The following is a 22,787-nucleotide window of genomic DNA, read 5'->3' as shown; positions in this document are numbered from 1 at the left end:
ATGGTTGGGGGGTGGGGAAAGGACCTCTGGAGACCTTTTTGTCAAACCTGCCTTGCTCAAAGCAGGGTCACCTACAGCAGGTTCCTGGAGGCAATGTCTCATCAGGTTTTAAATATATTCAAGGGTGGAGGCTCCACAACCTCTCAGGGTGATCTGTTCCACTGTTTAAACACCATCACAGTAAAGGCGGCCTTTTTTTCTTATGTTTAAATGAAATTTTTCAACTTGTGTCCATTGCTTCTGGGTCTGTCACTGGGCACCACTGAGAAGATGGATGGGCAGCCTCCAGCCTGTACTAGTGAATGGGGTTATTGCTCCTCAGTTGCAGGACTTTGCATTTCTTTTTGTTGAACTTCATGAGTTCTCAATCTATTCCTTCAACTTGTTGAGCTCCCTCTGAGTGGCAGTGCAACCATCTGGTGTATCAGCCACTACTCCCAGTTTTCTGCTGTACATTTGTGAAAATGTCAGATAAAGCCAAGTGAGTTCAGACTGAAACTTTAAATACAAACCAAACAAATTTACTAAGACTGAACTAACTAAACAGGTTCGGATGGGGAGAGGGTAGGAAAGGTACAGAAAATGTGTATAAGGACTCAGATGCAAGTGGTCTTTTTTGTTTTGAAACAGTCAGAAATTATTCTCAAGTTTTAAAACATTGAATATTTCAGGAAGGCTCTGACAATGAGGAAGAAGAAGGTGAAGAAGAGGAGGAAGAAAACACAGATTATCTTACAGACTCCAATAAGGAAAATGAAACCGATGAGGAGAATACAGTATGTATTGTTGCTTTAGATAAAGTGAATTGACTTTTGCATCTTTGGTTTTCTTTACGGAATGTTTTTTGCCAATGTCGTTCATATCTGGGAAAACACGGCAAGAACACTCCCTGCTATTCTTTCAAATATATTTTAGAACTTATTTTTGTATTTGCAAACTTTCGTTATTACCGTCTGAAAATATTTATGCTGTCAACATTACAACAACATGTTTTCACAGGGCTGTGCACTTTCACAGGTAGCTAGACTGGAAAAGATTGCATAAATGATGGTTTTGCAATGCCAGCAATGGTAGCAAACTGATACGGTACAACAAGGTAAACTAGTTACTCTCCACTAGATCTCAAAACTGAAAAGGAGACAAACCAAGAAGTGCAAAATTCCTAAAATACAGATTTAGGATTGGCAGATTTTATAATCTGTAGCAAAAGAACCCATTAGGTTGAGCCTGAATTGCAGTTACATAGTAAGGAAAGTAATGATCATTAGAGAACAATGTGTTGGGGTACTGACTTCAAACATTTTTGTTGTCATGTTGTGCTTTCCAGGTACTGAAGGGTAGTATTTGTCTTGAAAAAACAATCTAACTTTATGGTCTTAATGGAAAAAATAGTTAAATTAGGTATGGTAGGTATAGAGACTTTTGTATTGTTTCCGTATCTAGAATGTGTACATATGTGTCTACACACATACGCTGGTATATCAGAATATTATGAGTGGCCAGCCTTCATAATAATTAATGCAATAAATGTCAGAAAATATTTCTCAAGAAAATAATCCAGGCTGAAAACTTTTTTCTTTAACAATTTATTTTTTTAAGCTTTTGATTATGTATGATATGGCAGCATTGAGGGTATTTTCCCCCTTATTTCTAGACTGAATATTCATATTTCTGGATCTAATGTAATAGGTTTTTTTCCCATTGCAATAGGAAGTAATGATTAAAGGAGGAGGACTTAAGCATGTCCCTTGTGCAGAAGATGAGGACTTCATTCAGGCATTGGATAAAATGATGCTGGAAAATCTTCAGGTATAAATATTTATTTTCTTAAATTAATGTAGTTTGCTGTATGGCTAACTGTATTTGATTTTTTTTTTCCCAAGTAAATAAAAGATTAATGCATAGCTTACCATACTAAAGAACATGGATTTTTTTTTTTCCTTAGTTGTGGCCTCTTCCCTGCAATTGACATGTTTGGATGAGTAGCTGTTAGAAAAATAGCTGTTAATTGTATTGTTTGCCCAGTGAATATATGACATGCTGACAGATATTTTTGTGGATGAATAACTGCATTAGATACTATGCAACGCTTCTGACTTTATCCTAGACTATCCAAGCCTAGGTTTTAATATATTTAAAATGTAGCTGCATTTAAATTTACATAACCTTTAAGTCCTACATTTTTTTTAGTCACATCTGGTAAATACTTAAGTATTGAGCATTGCAAGCCCTGTGTGAGGAATACATTAATAGCATGCTACAAAAAAATCTTGACTGTAGAATGTCCTTTCTGAAGTGTTGTTTAATCAAGTCTCTAGACTTTTTTCCTTACAAGTTTAAGTTATCTAAAATTCCTTTGAAATTTGAAGTGTTCCATTCCTGTAGCTTTCTTCTTCGCAAGCAATAAAATCAAAGGAAAATGTAAAAAAGCCGAATACATTTATTTATATATTACTCCATTTTCTTGGAAAGTTAAAACTTTTCTCAGTCATAAAAATACGAACGTTGCCAGACTGACTGACATTTTTAGCATCTGATCATTTATAGAATTTACTTTTTTTAATAGCAACGGAGTGGTGAATCTGTTAAAGTACATCAGTTGGATGTTGCTATTCCTCTACATCTCAAGAGTCAGCTCAAGAAGGGTCCCCCACTTGGAGGTGGGGATGGAGAGTCGGAGTCTGGAGACACCATGCCATTTGTCATGTTAACACGAAAAGGCAACAAACAGCAGGTAAGAGTTCACGTAAGGTATAGATATTGCTTAGATAAATAAATAAAATCCTTTCACTCTTCTGAAAGTCACACCCTGTGACTTTTGAAGTCACAGAATTTTTTGTTTCTTCACCCTTTTACCAGATTAGGATGCAGTCATCTTGATTTTGATAATTAGAAAATACCATATGTAGTTTCTTGGAATTCTGGTATAGAGATCATGTAGGAAAACTCTGTGGTTAAATTATACCTTTACTAATTACATTTTGTGATCACACCAGTGGGACAGTGATATGTTTTATGTGTATTTTAAACATAGTTGTTGAAGACGAATGCTTGCGGTTGGTGGACTGCCACTGGAAGTTAAAAGGGGTAGAAAAGAAAAGGAGAAGGAATATTCCAGAATCTTCAAGATTCTACAGGTTTTTCTGAAAACACATTCAGCTCCAAATTGCGATATATGGTGTTTGCTAAATTCCATTTCCTAAGTAACTGCCGCTTGGTTGAATTTGTTCAACTTGGAAAAAAGTCGTTATCTCTGAAGCCTTTTTTAGGATACTTCCATAATGTGTTGAGTGAATCTCTCAGAGAAACCTAAATGGAAATCATGTTGGTAAGACAAATAAACCCCTTGCTTCATGCAGCCAAGCTATACATGTGTCTTGGCTTTTTTCTCCAGTATATGTTTGAATTTTCCTGGGTCAGCAAATGCATAGTATACAAATCAATACCTAACACATCCCACATGCATTTCTCGTCATGGTTTAGGTCCTTTAAAGAAACCTTTTCATTTTGGTTGTACAAATTGGTGATGAAAGTGAGTGACGCTAGTGGCTTTGTGGGAAGCAAAACCAAGACATTGTTTTATTCCGTGCATCTGTGCCTTTCAAGTATTTAGATCTATGTCATCCATGCCATTACTTTGCTTTGACTTATGTTACATGAATTGTGACAGTAATGTAACAGTTGAGGTATACAAAGCTGAAGTAGAATCTCTCTCTTTCTCCATATGAAAGACAGTTTAAAAATCTGTGTAGAAAGTGAGGTCTGTTTTCGTAAAGCCCTTGAACTAGTGAGTGTGTGTGATTCCAAATCTGGTTTTAAGCCTTGTTAGTCTGTTAAGAAAATACTGTGCTATGTAAGCGCTCTGAAAATGTAAGTGGTGATACCTGTTTGAGTGGGCACATGCTTGCATTTAGTAATGATGATTAACTGATCTCCTTACTCCATGTGGCTATTCTGTTTTCCTGGAACTTGAATGTGGTATACAAAGTTCTACAGAAGTTTTGAGTAGGGATTATAACTGTTGTCATTGGGCTGAGAAGGGATTTAAGAGAATTCCATTAAAAAAAAAGGTGTTTAGTTTTTTCAGGATAATTTAGTGGTTGTGTCTGTACTTACAAGAATTTTAGGATCTTCATATTCTGTGTGAGGGGAAAATATCACTGACATGTGGCTCGAAAAAGAAAGCAGAACTTGTTCAGGAGCTTTCCCTGCTCCTCCCCCGATATTTGCTTTTGGGAGTAGGCTCTTCCTGCCAAAACTCCTCTCAGTGTTTCTAGAAATGTAGAAAACAGTTGCTTTATAGACTACTTCAGTTCTTGAGTCAGTGAAAGGCTTCTTTGTCTGTAGTTCTGTATTCAGAAAAAAAAATACATCTTAGTAGTCAGTTTTAATAGAAAAATAAGCAGGAAAGAAGAGGTGGAGTTGAAAAGAAAATACTTATTCCTTCTTATAGTACTTCATTTTAAATCTGCGAGCAGAACGTGCATGGAGTTTTCAAGTGATGGAAGCATACATTACTATTAAGTTATAGGTGTAAACTTTCAGCTTTTTAAAAACAGTCAGAAGGAGCTTGCAGATGACCTGGAAGGCTGTAAGTAACTTTTCATCTGCACAGTCACTGGGATGATAAACATTGCCACCTCACTGTGACATCAGCCTAATTGCTTGCTGTGTTAGCAGGTGGTTTGATCTCTGTGCTCTGTCGACAGTGCTGCCGAAAGTAGAAATCTTCACTGTAAGAAAGTACCCACTGATGAAATGGAACATGCTGAGCTTCCTTCTGGAGCTTGATATTTGGTAGTCAAGGTCCAGTCACTTAATGCTCAGTTCACATGGCAGTATTCAGCCAGATTTTAGTGGAGCATTGACAACTATTTTTTTTCTTTTTTCAACAATGCAAAACCAGCTGATTGCTGTTTACCAGCAGCATACAACCTGAACTAAGTCGCTTCAGGCTGATAGTATCCTTTTTGTCACACTGATTTACAAAAACAGGCAATAGCAAGGGTATCGGGTAGACCAGTGTCTTGCAATAGATGGCTGGATTTTTTTCACCTGTCAGTTGTTGCAAAGAAGCTGCATGACAAAACTTACAAAACTAGTATCAATAGAACTGAACATGGTTATTGGAAATCAGACTATGGCATCGTGATTTATCCACAAGCCATGGGAATACAAGGGTAAATAAGGAAATAGTGACATCATCACAAGGCATCAGATCTGACGTCTGTCTAGTACCGTTTGTTTTTGAAACTGTCCAAGAAGTTTTATACCAGGCGAGTGTGAACCAAGGTGAGACTTAAACAGTAAAAAGAAAGTCACGTAGTAGCAAGAAATTGGTTAATTCCTGAGACAAAATATTTCCTTTCATTTGAAAGATTTTTAGTAAGATTGCATGAAAGAACAGTAATATCCATAGAATGGTCATGTCCGTCCTTGCATGTGAAGTTCTTTCTCTCAGTGACATTTTTATCTGTAATCTAATCTAGTCTGCTGAATGATCATTTTTCAGATCTTTTTTCAGTTTGCCATCTTCTAAGCTAAAGTCCTTCTGTTCTATCCCCACCTCACAGACTTTATAAGAGGTTTTCAAAATACCTCTTCAATGTTTGCAAATCGGAAGTGGTTCATTTGCTCAGTAATCATCATATCCTTTCGTAATTGTCATCAGTGATTTGATTTCAGATAGCAACTGTCTGATTGCCTTGAGATACTGAGTCAGTGATATTTTGTTAATTACCAGTCTCCTGTTTTTTTGTATCTGTTTCTTTCATTTTCATCCTATATTTCGGTTTTCTTTTTTTTTTTACTTTAAGCATCCTGTCTGAAAACACTTACCAATCCCATCAAGTTGATAAATCCCTAGAACAGACAAAATATAAAGGACATATTGAGATGGATGAGGAGCTTAATGGTTAAGCTAAGGAATGATTTTTATCGTGAAATGCTGCTCATGGGTTAGTTACTAGCGTAGTTTGCATAAAGCTCATATGACAATATCTGGGAACATGCATAGTCTGCTCAGCAATAAGTAACTAAAGCTTAGTTTTCTCTTGGAATTTCAAGAACTTTCATTTTTAGTCTTACACACACACCTTAATAACAAGCTTGTATTTATGTTCAATATAACATGCTATTACCCTCCCTCCAAAAAAGATCTTTTGCTTGATTTGTCTCAAATAAATAAACCTTCTGGTTGATAGGGTTTCACTCTGTCCAGTTTTTTCTCAAGTCTTAGCAAGAGTCCATCTTAACTGTTTCAAACACAGTTTATTTTCAATGCTGCATCTGAGTACTTGGTGTCTTCACACTCATCATTCATCTGCTGCTAGTGGGGCACTAATATCTAATAGATACCTTGAGACTTCTTAGTAATTATTGCATTAAATAGTAACCATATGCAGTGAGAATTTTGCTTTTACCACAAACCTTCTCAACAGAGGTTTTGATAAAGTATCATAGAATAGAATCATAGAATCATTTTGGTTGGAAAGGGCTTTTTTCTGTCTGCAGCTATTGACAGTGTAGCAGAAAAGAACAGTTAGAAATTTGCCCCTGCTGCTATTTCTGTGGAAATAGATCTCAGATGACAAGAACAAACAGCGGGATTCGGAGTAGTTCCTGGAATACTGAGCGTGGTTATCCTTAAATGCATTACTCTACTTATAGCGTGGAAATATTTATTTCTAATGGATGTGCAGTTGAAGGAGGAAGTGAAATTTTTCTAAATATGTTCACAAACTTTAGCATTAAGGGGTTTCTGAAAACTATTGTTTCAGTTGCAGATAAGATTAAGAATCACAGAATCGTTTTGGTTGGAAAAGACTTCTAAGATCATCAAGTCCCACTGTTAACCCAGCACTGCCAAGTCTACCACCAAACCATGTCCCTAAGCACCACATCTACTCATCTTTTAAATCCCTCCAGGGATGGTGACTCCACCACTTCCCTGGGCAGCCTGTTCCAATGTTTGATAACCCTTTTGGTGAAGAAATTTTTCCTGATATCCAATCGAAACCTCCCCTGGCACCGACACCCACCTCACTACAACCTCCTTTCAGGTAGTTGTAGAGAGCAACAAGGTCTCCCATCAGCCTCCTTTTGTCCAGGCTAAACAACCCCAGTTCCCTCAGCCGCTCCTCATCAGACTTGTGCACCAGACCCTTCACCAGCTTCGTTGCCCTTCTTTGGACTCTCTTCAGCACCTCAATGTCTTTCTTGCAGTGAGGGGCCCAAAACTGAACACAGTATTCAAGGTGCGGCCTCACCAGTGCTGAGTACAGGAGGACGATCCCTGCCCTAGTCCTGCTGGCCACACTATTGCTGATACAAGCCAGGATGCTGTTGGCCTTCTTGGCCACCTGGACACACGGTTGTGAGAATCACTTCTGTGTTTTGAAACAATTGCAAAAAATTTTTCTGTGGAAATGAACACTTGGATTTTCTGAGTCTGGGGAAAAAGAAAACATCTTCCCTATGCCTCTTTGAACACCTCACCTGCATTTTTCGGAGAGAGGGTGCTTCTGTAGGAGTAGTACCAAGCTTACCTTTAATGTAGCTTATGGCAAATCAGATAATGGGTTGAATGTGTAGTGTGGATGTTTGGGTGTGGGGGAGGAGAAAAAGATTAAATTTGACACCACAGCTGTCTCCATACTAGTAAGAAGCTCTGTGAAGCTAGAATGGTTTGTAAACGGAAAAGTACCCGCCAAGGAATGCCGACAGATACCTGAAACCCTTAGAGCATTTCTCCTCTGTTACGACATGGCATAACAGTAGAAATTCTGCTCAGGGCTTCATCTCTTTGAAAGGCAGAGACCTGTGGAGGGAGATGCAGCTTTCCGAGCCAGCTATGGTGGTTTTGTCTCAAGACCAGTTTAATTCACTGTGAGGATACCAGCTCGTATGAAAATAAGAAATAAAGCATATAGCTCTGTGTTCCTGGTGAAAGTTAATCAATTTTGTTCTCATAAATACTGTGTGTAATAGTCTTTTGCCTTAGCAGTACCTCAGCCTTTTTTGGTACATTTTGTGTGTCTTTAGGGGGTCTGAATACCTTATATTTTCTCATGCTTCCTTATGTGAAGTAGAGTTAAAAACAAAAAAAATAAAACAAACAAACAAAACTCAAAAAAAACCCCACAACAAACAACACACTTTCCAGTATAAACTTCTGGAGAAAGTATCTCATCACAATACCCTAAAAATAATCATAACCCTTCTTTTATTTTGGATTGTTTTGTGGTTGTTTTTTTCTGCGATGGGCACTTAACTTATTTTCATTTGCAGTTTAAGATCCTAAATGTACCAATGTCTTCCCAACTTGCTGCAAACCATTGGAACCAACAGCAAGCTGAACAGGAGGAGAGAATGAGGATGAAAAAGCTCACTTTGGATATCAATGAACGGCAAGAACAAGAGGACTACCAGGGTAAGAAAATTGCCAAGTATTTAACTTTTATTTTCAGAGGAACTTTCATGGATCTACAGAAAATATCTTTTGTTATAATTAGCAGCTCAAGTTCTGAATATTAATTTCTAATACTTCATGAAAATGTGTATTTTAGTTTCAGTCATTCATTATTTACTCCCTGGTCTCTGTGCTTGAAGAAGTTTTTATAGCCCTTCCATGAAAGGGAGTTTTCAATAAATCTCAGCATTTCAGTTTATTTTGGGAAAGCAGAATAACTGAGATTTCTCCTTAAAAACATAAAATTAATCTGTTTGTGGCATTGTCTCCATTACTGCAAGACAGTTGAGTTGTATACAAGATGAATTAATTCTGTGCAACTTAAAGTCTGCTTTTTAGATATTTATAGGCAAAGGTATTTAGAATCTTCATCAATCTTGCTAAGACTTGCAAATCCTAAGAGGTAGCCTTCACCTGAGAAACTGTCACCTCAGCTTTGTATTGCTAAAGGTTCTAGGAGTGCTACAAACCTGGAGCATAAGAATATGTTAGCAGAATGAACATTTTGTACAAATTACATGATCTGATTTGTTTTTTAAAGATACATAAGTCAGGAGTTTTGGAACTTGGACAGATTGAAGCAAACAGTTAATACAACAGATCATGTAGCCCATAAACTGTTGCACTTGATGTGTTTGTTAGGTGGTTTGTTTTTTTTATTTGTTTTGGTTTTTTTTTTAAAGACTCAACTTTCCTTGACTTAGATAGCAAACAAAGCCAGACCAATAAAACTGATGTTATTCAGTTCTTATGTTAGTATTTCCATTTAACATCTGCAAAGTTCTTGCTCTGTTTTTTTGTAAAGATGTTACAGTCTGGTGGTAATCACAGTATAAGTAGTTAATTAGCAGGAATCTCATGTAAGGTATTTAGTGAAAGGTCATTATTCATCAAGAAATGAGAAATTTAAATTAAAGCAGCTCTAACTCTAAAAGCACTATGGAATCTAACATGCCTTTCAGAACTTTGATAGTACAAGAACTAAACTTGTAATCGTAAAAAGGGGTATTTTTCCAAAGTGAGTGTCTACAGAGCTCTGAAATGGTAACACAGTATATTCTTAGTATTAAACATCACAATCGGCCTTAAAACTTCTTTTCCAAAACACTCCCCTCTTATAAAGCCCACTCATGAAAAAGGAAGAGAAACAGCAGACTCCAGAATTAGACATTTAAGTGCTTTTCTCAGACTTTTGGAGGGTTTTTCCTCATTAATGATATTTCTAATATTTTTACTGGTCAGGGCATTTGGGTCTTTATGCCTTGTCATATGACTTTGTTAGTATCTTTAAAATTAGTCTGTTTAATCTATGATTTTATTATGAGCAACTGTACTGCTTATCCAAAAAAGGATCACATTGATGTTGTCCAAGCGAAATGAATCAAACTGACACCAACTGATAACCAGTAATAGGCAATTTTTTTTTAATGTTCTCATAGATTTTCTAGGTGCTGTGGATAAAGCATTAACATAGGGGAGAAATCAACATGGAAGAAATAGATTTTTCCATAGTTGACATAAATTTTTAAAAACTTCTGCTGATTCTTTTTTTATTAACCTGAGTAATACACACAGTGAAACGAAACTAAAAAGGTTAAATTAACCAGGCCAATTTAGATTCCTCTTTGGAACTATTTTTTATTTAGATTTTGTGCAGTTGATTGTTACTTTTGAAGAGTGGGCTTGCCTGTAACAAGTTGGTACATACACATTGAAAGAAAGAGTTGGTTTTAAATTTCTGTTTCATGCTTTGAAGTTACCAACAGAGGAAGAAGTCTCAAAATTTCTGGAAGAATGCCTCAGGGTTGTCCTCATATTTGCATGTCCAATTGGTAAATTTTCATGATAGCTACCCTGCGCAGATGAAAAAAAACAAATGTACTTCAAAGTAGTATCAGATAATTATTTAATACTTCAGCAATGTTTATATTAGTATTATAAACATTTTTAATTTAAAGAAATACTAGGAACTGGGTGACTCTAATTTGAACTAGTATTTTTCTTGGTAGATTATTTTTTTCTTCACTAAAACCAAAGACAGGTGACATGGCTTCAGCCTAGCTGATACCTTGTGCTCCTTTGCCATTTCTTCCTTCTGTTATCTTCTCAATTACTCAACTTCTGAATTACTGACTTATCACAAACCGATATTTTCTTTCACCTACAGTGTGCAAAACAGGAGAGGCATGCACATACTTGCTCGTTCATTGCTTGCTTCTAGCACCTGGATGGCGATGTACCATAAGCTGCTCTTATTTTCTTCCTGGGTCTAGTCATTGCCAACAGAGATCTCTCCTGGCATACAGAATTGCTTTGAAGGATGTAACTTCATGATGTTTACAAAAACAGACTGTCAGTGTGTTGAGTGGCTTTCTTTGCCTTTTCCAGGTGTTTATGGGGGAGAATACAGAGCGTGAATACATGGTGCATTAACTGTTGACACCAACATTTGTATATTAAATCATTCATGGTTTCCCAGTTCCTCAAAGATTAGGTGGATAACTTGCTGCAAGCTTCATGTACGTTTTGTAAATGGCGAGAGAATCTCACTGAAGTCTCCAGTTCTGCCCTGTGCAAGTCATTGTGAGAGGAGTGTTTGTTTCTAGCAGGTGATGGGTATGTGTCTCCCAATGAGATTACCAGAGATTAGAGAGCCAGACAGAGCAGACTTTCAAACGTAATCTGTTTAACAGTTTATTCTACTTTTCTCCTTCATTTATTCCGTCTGTTTGCTGAGCAATGTATATTCTTGCGCAGGTGGACTGTCAGAAATACTTTCCATTAGACGCACTAACATATGGGCAGAGGTTACATGGAGGTTCCTCTGATGTATTCATAATTGTATTGGGTACTTAATAACCATTAACTTAGCCTGGTAAAGAGCCATCATTAAAAAAATGAAATTAAATTTTAGAAATGAAGTTTTACCAACTGCCAAACCACAATACTTACCTAGCTTAAACTGCCCAGAAGCTGGATGTCCAGGGCTAAACTGGGTATAGTATAGGCTGCTTTCTGCACCCACCTATTTCTTATCACTGATCATAAAGTGAAAAACTCCATCCATGAGTCAGCTGGTGTCACCCTCTTCAGGTGCCTGTCTTCTCTGTGAAAGGATCCTATTATGGCTTGCTTAGACTTAAATACCCAACTTCTCAATGCCTGATGTTAGGACAGGTTTCTTGCTGAGTCTTTAATTAGCAGCAACATTGTCTAGTTGTTACTATTTCAGGGTAGTTCAGTGTTGTGTCTTCTCATACAGCTGTGAAGCTTTGTCCCTAATCATTGATAAAGAAAGTGGTGGCTGATATGTTTAGAAAGAAAAGGTCACAGCCCTTTTCTTAAGCACCTGTGATGAAAACCATTGCTGGCAGTTCCTTCTGTAAGAACATCTGGAAATGCAAGTTCATATTACGGGGTAGCATGGATTTGTCAAAGCTGTCTATGCAATGTAGTAACTTTTTTAAAATTAGCTGTTGTGGAATAACTCAAGGAGTGTTAACCGTAAAGTATAGCAAAATGTAAATAAGGTGTCTTTTTTACTACATGGCAGTGAAATGTGCTTGTGTAATTCTTCTTTAAAAAGATGTGTAGAAAATGTATTTAACTTTCTTCTGTATGAAATTACAGAAATGTTGCAGTCTCTGGCACAGCGTCCAGCTCCAGCAAATACTAATCGTGAACGGCGGCCTCGTTACCAGCATCCGAAGGGAGCACCTAATGCAGATCTAATCTTTAAAACTGGTGGGAGGTAGGACAATCTTCCTTTAAATGTGGTAATTCTGGTTCTAGGCAAGTAGTTACTTCCATAATTGAAACAGATAATAATGTCTGTAGTTCAAGTGCATGCGTTAGCTGTTTCCATTCTAAAGCATTCTGTTAAAATACTGAGCAGTGTTTTGTGCTTCTAGCAGTGTCTGTAAATATGTCCTTGACAGAGGTTTGGAAGCCAGAGGATTTTTTTTCAGTTGTGAAATGGCTGGTAGAGTCTGAGCGTCTTTTTGTAGGGGAGAAGATGCAAATATGCTTTCTCAGTGAGAGGGAGGAGAGGACTGCCTAAAAACATCTAGAGAAATTCCCATTGTGGTTTTTCGATTTGGTGAACTTGTGAGCTGTATCTCTTTTTGAAGCCCTGAATGGAAAGAAAATATAGTAGAGGTGGGGAGGGGGGAGGAGGACCTTCTATTTATGGTGTGCAAGAGCATACCAAAATCAGTATTAACATGAAAAGAGCCGTTCTGGATTGCCTCATAGTCGTTCTACAGCTTTAATATGTCTCCGTGTGTCTCTTCTCACTCAGAGTAAGCTTGAGAATAAACCATTAAATTAACCCTGCAGCACAAATTTGAATAGACAGAGTTTCAGGTGAAACACAGACACTTTCATGTTTCTCTTCTCTTTGCAAGTTAATTTTGGAGGTGGATAGATGGGAGCAGCAAGTGGGAAGGGAGAGTTTACCTACTAATGGGTCTGTCTTTGTCGGCTACAAGTTAATGTAATGCAATAATCCTATGTCACAGCAACATGGCCAGCTTCTTTCTGGTATGTTTTTATAGGCATTTTATAACTTCCTGATGGTCACTCCAATGAGACTCTGTGAACAGACACTGCTTGTAGGAAAAAAAAAAACAAACCCCACACAACTCTTTTGAGAACAGGCTGCAATTTAAAATACATATTTAAAAAAAAATAACCAGATGTAACTCAATAAAAAGAGCAGTTCTGTCCATCTAGATTTTTCGTATCACTGGCCTAATACTGTCATAGATGCAAACTATTCAGTTACTCTGAGTTGCTGTAATGCTTGCGGGTGTTTCATAAATGGCTACGCAGTCATCTTTTGGTCATCTCTCCCAAATGCTTTGCAACCTATATGAGGAGCACACTGCAGTTACTCTTTAAATATAGCAGCCAGACCAGTAGATGTGATATTTGCAGGGTTTTTTTTAATGCAGTTCTTCTGAAAGCTTTTTATTTTCAAATGTTTTAGGGAAAATGTACTCTAGGACGTCACTGTAAACTAGGTCAGACGTTATCCAGCAAACAGTTTAAGTAGTGTTTTCTTGTTCAAATAAGTGTGCCGTGTGCTCACAATTCTGATGTAGTTTTGTATTATGTAATTTATTCTTTGTTCCTTTTAATCTGTAAGCTCCTTAGAGCAAGGACCAGGAAGTTTGTTTTTGCAGGCATGTTTTATTTGTCGTGTAGTGCAATGCTCAGGCTTGCAGTCATGCATCAGTTGAGCCATTTCAGCCTGTAGTAAGGGAATGTTGCTTCTCTCAACCCCACTGAAAGATATTTAAGCAGAGAGTTATTTATTGGAGGCTCTGGGTCCTCCAGTGGCTTACCACTCCTGGTATGGATTGTCTGTCTCCTACGTTTTTAGAGCTTCTGATTTATAGCGTATATTGAAGATTGTCTTCTGACTTAGAAGGCTGAACTGCAGTCTCTCTGCCCAGACTGTCCTCACGTTTTAGTTAAGTTACCCCATGGACTCTGAGGACACTAGAGTATTTTCCAATTTGCTGAGAGCAAATAGGAACTAAGCTATTAATTTTAGTATCTGAAGAAGCTTTCACTTTCCTACATGATAGAACTAATTTGTATAATTACAGATGTTATCACTTGCATGACGAGGGAGCTGTGTTGCGTTGTTTCCTCTTTGTATATGAAGACTGATATGTTATTTTTTTGCAATAGTAACTCAGATTTATTGGAAATAATAATGTATGTTACTTTCGGGTATGTAACTTTATCCCTACCCTCAGGAAATTTAAAAGAAAATCTGAGCAAATAAATCTGCTGATGGATTCCATTGTAATGTACAGTCTGACATGTTCTGATAGCTGAGGCTGGGATGAGGACTTCTGCATTTCAAGTAGTGTTAAGAGTAGAGAAATAGATTTGTTTGTTTTACCTTTACTTTTGTGTTGCTAAACATGACCTAAGCACCATGTTTCAAACATCTTTTAGAAAGTTAAATCCAAATATACCTGTCATCATGGATGATTCAAAAATTAATGAAGGCAGCACAGGGTTCTCTCGTATGTTTTTGGCCTTGAACAACTGGATCTCGCTTTGCAATTAGCCCTGCTGTTGCAGCAGCGTTTGGGCTAGATGACCTCCAGAGGGCCCTTGGAACCTAAATTTTTCTGTTTTGGTCTAGTGGGGTGCTAAACCAAAACAAACCCAAAAAAACCCAAACACACCCATAAATGTGTCGCCTCCTTTGCCTGTGATAAATGCACAGTAAATAGGAGAATGAATTAGTGGCTGCGGCTACACAGTATGCATTTTGTTAAAAAAACAAGAGAGAAATCTTTTGCAGTGTTTACTTTCTTTGTTATCTATTAATGTCCTTTTTCTGTATTGAATTAAATGCAGTGAGTTTGACAGGCTTTGTCAGATTTCTTATTATTTAGTGTGTGCAAAATGCTGGATCAAAAACTGGAGTTTATTACTGTTTATTTGTAATCACTTGCTTGTATAGCCTCAGGTTTTAAGACCTGCTAATCCTGCAAGGAGGACATTGTTTTGGGGACTTGCACATTTAAGGCTGACTAACCTTAAAGATAGCTTACTGTGACTCCATTAAAAGTAGGGTTCCTCAATTTACTTCAGCAGGACTGGGAAGGCAATGATTTTCACTCTTGCCTTCAGTTCTGTAGCATTTGTGTACTAAAAGAGGACTTTGGCTATCAAGCTGTTAAACTTGATACCTTCAGGAAACACAAAATTTAAAAAAGTAATTTTTTTCGGTGATGGGGTTATCATGAAAATATTCTTTTACAGTTCTGGAGAACGGCCTCTCACTTCAAGAAAGTGTTTTTCCTTTGTTTAAAGAGGATTGAGATCCATTAAATGGCTTGCTTATAAAGTGAACTGTAAATATCCACATTTTATGAAATCTATTTAAAGACATTGATTACCAAGAAAGAAAAAAGAATTGCAGTGAGAAATTTAACTATAGAGAAGAGGGCCTTAGCAAGGAGCTTTTTAATTTGTTAAACCTCTCCTTATTGAAAGCAGTAACCTCGAAACTCACTGCTGTTTTGAAAGTATAGGAAAGAAGGAGGACCTGTCTGTGTTAAAAGGCCCACTGGGATGCAGACATATGCTGACAAACTAAATTATATTCAAATTAATTGGTAATTTCAGGTCCCCGATTTGCATCTGACTCTTATTTCTCTTTAACCCATTTAATAAAGAAAAAATGAAGCATAAAGATAATAACAGGATGCTAGGATTTTATTAGCTAAATATTCTCATAATAAAGAGTATTTCATTAATGCTGAAAAATCAAGACTATAGATAATAAGGAAAAATGGGAGTTTAACACAATTTCCTGTTTCAGCTACTGGACAAACACACTTCATACCTCACCCGCCATGTAGTTGATTATATTTTGAAGCTTTGAATTCACTTCTTACTGACATACCCGAAGTCCTGGGCAGCCTAAATCCAGTTTCTCGGTTAGCTGCAGTCCAGCTGATTGTGGTAGACTGTCATTGTCTCAAACTAGACAAACTCCTGGGTGTTGGCATAGCCCTGTCTTCAGCTGACAAATCTATCCCTTGGTACGTCACACTGCTTTTGAAATCTTTAGATGTCATTTTCAATGATCTCGTGTATTCTTTTCAAAAAAATTGAGAGGTCATCACTTTAGCAGTAATATTTTGCTCTTGCTTCAGAAATTTTCATGATGAAATGGCTCCCATCTTTACACTCTCGATAGCATAAACACTAAAAAATTCAGTGCTCTATTTAATTGTGTGCTAGCTCAGTTCACCTTGTTCTTTGCCATCTTTTTCACCACTATTTTCATCTTGACCTTTTCTCAGTTGTCATTCTTGTTCCCGTACTACATCCATTTCCCTAGTACTTCCACATGCTAGTGTAGCTTTCCATGAAAGCCATTCAAACTCAGCAGAGAAATTCCAGCCTCCCTCTTCAGCTGTTTGATGGGAGGAAAGCTCAGGGTGGGAATATGAAGGGGGTGTTTCCAGATCCTGCAGCTTCTTGTGGTGGACTGCACTGGAATTGAACAAAAAAGAAGAAAAGCCAGGTCCTCAGGTTTTTGTCTTGGGAACATGGTGCTTGTTGGGCTCTGCACATGTAGGTGCGAGTCTAACCCAGGTAGCAAAGGTGAAGAGAGATCTGATCACAGTTACAGTTTAGAGGGAAAGGAAGGCGATAGTTTGTTTATTAGCATACTCATTTATAAAGAATCTTTGTTTAAACAGGTTGTTTCAGTTTAAATTAATAATAATAATAATAATTAAAAAAACCCAAACAAACCCCTGTAGTTTTGTGGCCCTCTGGCAACTAACAACCAATCCTCAAAACACCTTCCTGATAATAGCCCACTTTGCATACTATGGCTTTGATTTGATTTTGTCAGAGTATTTTATTTTTATTGAACAGATGAGAATATAAACTAACTTGTACAACTTAAGGTTCTCTTACTTAGGTGAGTCTAGCTGTTGTGGATTATTTGAATCTGTGATGTTTACAATATGGAAGTTGATAATTCAGATTTGTTAGGAAGTGACATGGGCACCTTAGTATTTTATTAGTCCAGAAACACATGCTCTGAAATATGATTGTTTCAGAGAATGTATTCTTGCACAGCTGAATTGATAACAGCTATTTAAAATCCAGTGCTACGTTTTTTTTTCACTACAAAATGGCTAGGGTAACGTTCTACAGAATGTAATTTCCAATTTTGCTGTGGATAACTTAGTGACACCGGCAGCAATACTGTGTTTAGAATGAGTCTAAGCACCTTTACATTTGTTAGAATTTCTCTCCAGCCCATATTAAGGTGCAGTATGTGTGTAATCTCTTACTGCATTCATTACTGTGGAATCAAGTCACCACATGGTTTGATATGTGAACACACTTACACACTCTTGTGCGGAGGACAAGTGATGTTTTGTCCAGTTCCATAGATCTATGAGACAGGAAAGAAGCTGACTGTGGCACCACAGGTACTTGAATTTAAGTTTCCCAGGACTTAAGTTACTACTCCCCAGTATTTTTCTTCTCTTGCAGTGGAGAGCTGAAAGCAAAGATCAGTCTCTGTAAGTTATCTCTGCTGTCCATGCAGGGAGCAGCTCAGAGCAGGAGTCTGAACTCCAGAGGCTGTTTTCCTCTTTAAGAACTGTCCTCCACTCTAAAGCTCATGCATCTGAAAGCAAGAAAATGCATTCAGCAGAATAAGGCACACAAAGAAAAGAAATGTTCATGAAGGAGCGTTATGTGTAAAACAGAAAAATAAATTCCAGGTGTTCATTGTGTTTCTATTTCATGTTCCTGGTTTTGGTTAATGTGATTAGGAGAGAGAGAGGACCAAGAGCACCAAAGCCAAGATTAGTCATGAAAAGCAAAGCAACAAGTGAGGTTTGAGAGGTGTTTGGAGGAGGAGGAAGGTACCTGAAATTTGTGAATACATAAGTTACTTCAGAAATACATAAACCACTGTGGATTGGTGTAGGACATGAAGGGATGAGGGAGAAGTGTGTGATTTCATCTCAAAGATTCCTCACATGTTAAGAAATAAGATTTTTTTTGTGATCTTGTCATGTCAAAATGTGCAAAAAGGACTTGATTTCATAAGTCACATATATTGTTCCTGGGCCCATTTCAACTTAAGCCATAATGTTGGCTTGCTGACTTAAATTCTGCCAGCTTCACATGTGCGATGGATTTGTGATTATTTCCTAGCCTGTACTATGGTATAATGTTTCTGTGCCTTTTTACAAGGTCTGGTTTTCTACTCCAGCCATGATTAGGTAGAAGCATCTCTGTGTTTCTCTATCACGTGGAGTAGGTAGGCAGTATTAATGTATGCGGTGGTGTTAAGCTGACTATAAGATTTTTACATAAATTAATAACTGTGTTGGTAGCAGGGAAGGGACGTGGGGGAGTAGGTTGCAAAAAAATTGATTGATTTTACATGTAGAGTTCCAGATGTCTAATTACAGCTATGTACAAAGTTTGACCTTGCCAAATATAGGTTGGGATCAAGTTTACTAGTTTGCAGAGAAATGTTATGTGAAATGCCTGGTTTTGGAAAAACTGCTACTAAGGTTTTTACCAGCAGCATCTCGCCCTAATCCACTGAAACATTGCTGCTCTGCCTTACCTACTGCCAACGTGCCATGGCAGCAGCTGTTTCGGATGAGACTTACTTTTACGAAGCTAGATACGTGCAGCTAGTCCTGGCCTTTCTCCTTCCCTCCCCATCAATGTCCCCATGCAGCGCTACAGGCTGGGGGAAGAGTGGTTAGAAAGCGGCTCAGCGGAAAGAGACTTGGGGGTGCTGATCGACAGCCGGCTAAACATGAGCCAGCAGTGTGCCCAGGTGGCCAAGAAGGCCAATGGCATCCTGGCCTCTATTAGGAATAGTGTAGCCAGCCGGTCTAGGGAAGTGATCGTCCCTCTGTACTCGGCACTGGTGAGGCCGCACCTTGAATACTGTGTCCAGTTCTGGGCCCCGCACTTCAAGAAAGATGTTGAGGTGTTGGAGCGAGTCCAGAGGAGGGCGACCAAGCTGGTGAAGGGTCTGGAGGCTCTGACCTACGAGGAACAGCTGAGGGAGCCGGGGTTGTTTAGCCTGGAGAAGAGGAGGCTTAGAGGTGACCTTATTGCTGTCTATAACTACCCAAAGGGAGGTGTTGTAATGAAGTGGGAGTTGGCCTCTTCTCCTGGGCAACTAGCGATAGGACAAGAGGACACAGCCTCAAGCTTCGCCAGGGGAGGTTGAGGTTGGACATCAGGAAGAATTTCTTTTCAGAAAGGGTTATTAGACATTGGAATGGGCTGCCCAGGGAGGTGGTGGAGTCACCATCTCTGCATGTTTTTAAAAAAAGACTGGACGTGGCACTTAGTGCCATGGTCTAGTTGACAGGGTGGTGTCAGGGCAATGGTTGGACTTGATGATCCCAGAGATCTCTTCCAACCTGGTTGATTCTGTGAATACTGCCATAAGTTGTAGTGATGCATCAGCTCAGTTCTTCCTGACAAAAATGGACAGTGTGTTTAAATAAAACGCACAACTACTGGTTAACAAAACAAAGCAACGTATAAGAATACAGAATTACTGTGAAAGCTTTATCTGTTACAAGAAATGCAGAAGTTACTATGTCCAGTTTAACACGCTTGTAACACTTTTCTTGCAAGATTTTCAATAAAAACTAGGTTTAGATTAAATTGCTGCTCAACAAATGCTTGATGTTTATGCACTACTGCAAAGAATGCAAACTGTTTTGTTTACATGGTAAAAGACTTGGGTGTGTAGCCCTGGAGCTTTCTGGTAATTCTAAATGTCTAATTTTTACTTTGCTTTCTACTACTACATTTTCATTTGCAGTCTAGAAATCAACTGAAAACCAGCCCAGATACAGTAACTGATGGTTGTGCTGGAGGTGGTGATACTAGATTAACGTTACTGCTGGATTACTCTGGTCTCGCTGAACCATATGCCTGCAAATTGATGTAATTTTTCAACGCACATTTATGTTCTTAAGAGAATTAAATGTGGCTTTTTCTGGGTAGGGACATTTTTAGTGAACAAGGGATGGTCAAAGATCTTGATACAACTGTCAACTTTCTAAAAATGTTCTAAACGATTATTTGACACTGGAAAGCCCTCTAACGGTTCTGCAGTACTGCTAAACATTAAGAAACTCAGCACAAAAAAGATGAACACTGTAAAATAACTTGCATTACAACAAATTGACAGATCAACTGTGCACTTCAGTAGTTCAGCATCTCATCTGGGAGGATAAGGCAGCTATTTCTGAACGATTTTAGATTCATCTGCTGAGATTGTGTAGGGGACTTTTTCTGATACAGATTATCTACCTTCTTTTGTCTGACATGGTCTTTGTAAAAATTTGTGCAGATAGTAGAAATATGTGGCATTAATATGTAGAGCTTAAATGAGTATCAGAATCACTAGCAGTTGATTTCAGTGGTTGCTAACCCACACAGCATTGGATATCTCATATTAAAATATTGTTTTCCTTTCTTTTCTTAGGAGACGTTGATCCAGCAGCAAGTGTCATTTCATTAGGTCCTGTATCTCTGATGTTGTGGATAGTGGAGTCCTCCAGCGATTAAATGAGAGCAGTGGACACATCTCAGCATGTCAGTCTAGAGCGTTCAGCATCGAAACCTGGGACAGGCTGGGGCCGTGGGGCAGAAACAACAGCCTCCCCTCTTCCCCCCCAACCCCACACAGAACAAGTGGAAGCTTCCAGTCATGGCCTGCCAAAAAAAAAAAAAAAAAAAGCAAAAAAAAAAAAAAAAAAGCTTTTTGTTATGGGAACCACGTTGAGGGTTAATTTTCTTATAGGAGCAGAAGTAAATGAATGAGATGGTTAACTTGACCAGTGAGCAGCTCGGTGAAAACAAAGATCAACCTGAAATTCAGATGGATTACACTGGAACGGAAAGGGTCTCGGACAGCTCAGTATGTGGGAGGACGTTATCTCCGAATCGAGGGCTTTATGTTGGAAGGATATTCTCTAGGGGCTGCAAATCTACAGTAGAAAAATATAGAGCAAATGGTGAAATCTAAAAGAAAACCCTGACAAGTAGGATAACTTCTTATCAAACACTCCTCAGTGAGAAAGTTTTTGGTTAAGGAATAGCCTTTGGCTGCCAGATGAGCAAGAAAGAGGGAGTGGGGAGGGGTGGAAAACTTAAGAGCCAAGGAGGTAAAATGTCTGTTAAGGTTTAAAATAGAATGTGAGTTGATTAGCACAGGGTGTTGACTCGTACTGCTTGGAACAGCCTGACACCAGCCTAAAGACAGGGATATAGTTGAGCCCATTGTATGTATCATTGAAAACCAAAGTGTTCCAGTCAGCATAACAGGAGGATGTCAAGGAGTGGATCCAAATATTTTGTTGATCTTCATGGGTTGGTTGATAAGTCTCTGTTGTCTATTGAAACAAACAAAACAAAAAAAGTTTTAAAAAAAAAAAAGTCTGGAAACAAGTAGAATTTTTATTTTTTTCTAAGTAGAAATGAGGTTTCTTGGTCTGTTTCTGACAATCTGTTATTTATTAGCATAGTTTTTCATTTGCTTTCAGGTAGAGGTAGTTAATTGAGTTAAGGAGCTCATCTGTATGTTACTACTAATTCTTTTTTCTAGCTCTTTTAAAATCCTTTTTACCACTGTTTTTGGTTTCTGCATGTAGGAAGAGAGACTTGTAAAATTGTAACATTTCATACAGAAATGCCGCCCGATCTTCACCAGCTTCAGAAATCTGACCTTTGCCAATGCTGCAATAAAGTGTTGTAATTTAGAATTGGCATCTGTCTCTTTACATTGACTTCGTTGTTCTGAAATGATGTTTTGAAGAGTTTATGGTGTATGTTGGGGCTGTAGCTTGGGCAGTGCTTCATATAGGCAACGTAAACATAGATGGCATTTTACCAAAGCCAGGAGGATTCCTGCCCCAAAAGACGTACTTGAAGCACAGTTGGTAAATGCAAGATTTTCTTGCTGTTTAGCAAGAAGTTGTGAAACAGAGAGAGTCATTTGGCATAATGTAAGCTGTCAGATGCATTTAACTTAACCTGAGTTAAATTAAGCTGGTTTTGGCTAGATTAATAGTAATGAAGTTCCCTCTTCTGGCTCGTTGCATGGGCGTCTGAATTCGTGTGCTAACACATGGAAGGGTGAAATGCTGGGGTGGACCATCCAGGGACCAACACCAGAGAGGAGCAGAACTCCTCTTGGTGATAATTTGCTTGAAAATGTAAGTGAAATTGTGGCCAAATAGTGTTTCTGTTGCTGTCACCAGGCAGACCTGAAGTAAAGGCAGCACCCTTCTACGTCAGCTAGTTATACTATTAGCTCCAGCAGTTAACAGTGAATTTTAAAATGCATAAGCTTGCCAGTAATGCTTTGGTGAGAAGAAGTCAAGGTTTTTAAAATATATTTACTTAAAGTTCTGTTCTTTCATCACAGAATCGAGCATTGAGAGTGGAAAAACTGCAAGCGCAGCTTTAGGCCTACTCCTTTGCGTGCCCATGCTGTAACAGCAGCCAGGGATTGAGAAGTGCTGGAGCGATCTGAGCACGTTTTCCCTGAGGACCTCGCTGGTCAGGCTGGTGGTGGACAACTTCCAGTTTGCAGAGCGTGGCTTGAAGCTTTTATACCATCACATGTAGACACCCTGTAGGGAGGAGTATGTTGTCAAAAGACCAGGTCTTTGTTTCAAGTCTTATGTGATTCTTTTCATACCAATTTTTTTCCACACAAAATTTATGGGTATGTTTATGAATCACATTTGGAACT

General features: G+C 38.2%; 1 protein-coding gene across 2 annotated transcripts in view; it reads left to right on the top strand.

The window, feature by feature from the left end:
• The window catches only part of UPF2 (UPF2 regulator of nonsense mediated mRNA decay), a 70,935-nt gene extending 49,143 nt beyond the window's left edge, over nt 1-21,792 (top strand). Inside the window, exons 17-22 of one of the 2 annotated variants that reach the window (XM_068401696.1) lie at nt 672-776; nt 1,711-1,809; nt 2,567-2,734; nt 8,290-8,431; nt 12,101-12,221; nt 20,514-21,792. In XM_068401696.1, the coding sequence (XP_068257797.1) occupies nt 672-776; nt 1,711-1,809; nt 2,567-2,734; nt 8,290-8,431; nt 12,101-12,221; nt 20,514-20,523 (645 nt within the window). In that variant the 3' untranslated portion in view covers nt 20,524-21,792. Of the gene's footprint in view, nt 1-671; nt 777-1,710; nt 1,810-2,566; nt 2,735-8,289; nt 8,432-12,100; nt 12,226-20,513 lie in introns of those variants that run through there. The other variant, XM_068401697.1, reaches the window with a different exon arrangement.
• The last annotated feature ends 995 nt before the right edge of the window (nt 21,793-22,787 follow it).

The sequence above is a fragment of the Nyctibius grandis genome, chromosome 5, assembly GCF_013368605.1.
Source record: "Nyctibius grandis isolate bNycGra1 chromosome 5, bNycGra1.pri, whole genome shotgun sequence".
In the NCBI taxonomy this organism is placed as follows: Eukaryota; Metazoa; Chordata; class Aves; order Nyctibiiformes; family Nyctibiidae; genus Nyctibius; species Nyctibius grandis.
The sequence above is the reverse complement of the archived record's forward strand: the minus strand, read 5'-3'. Positions and strand labels throughout refer to the sequence as shown.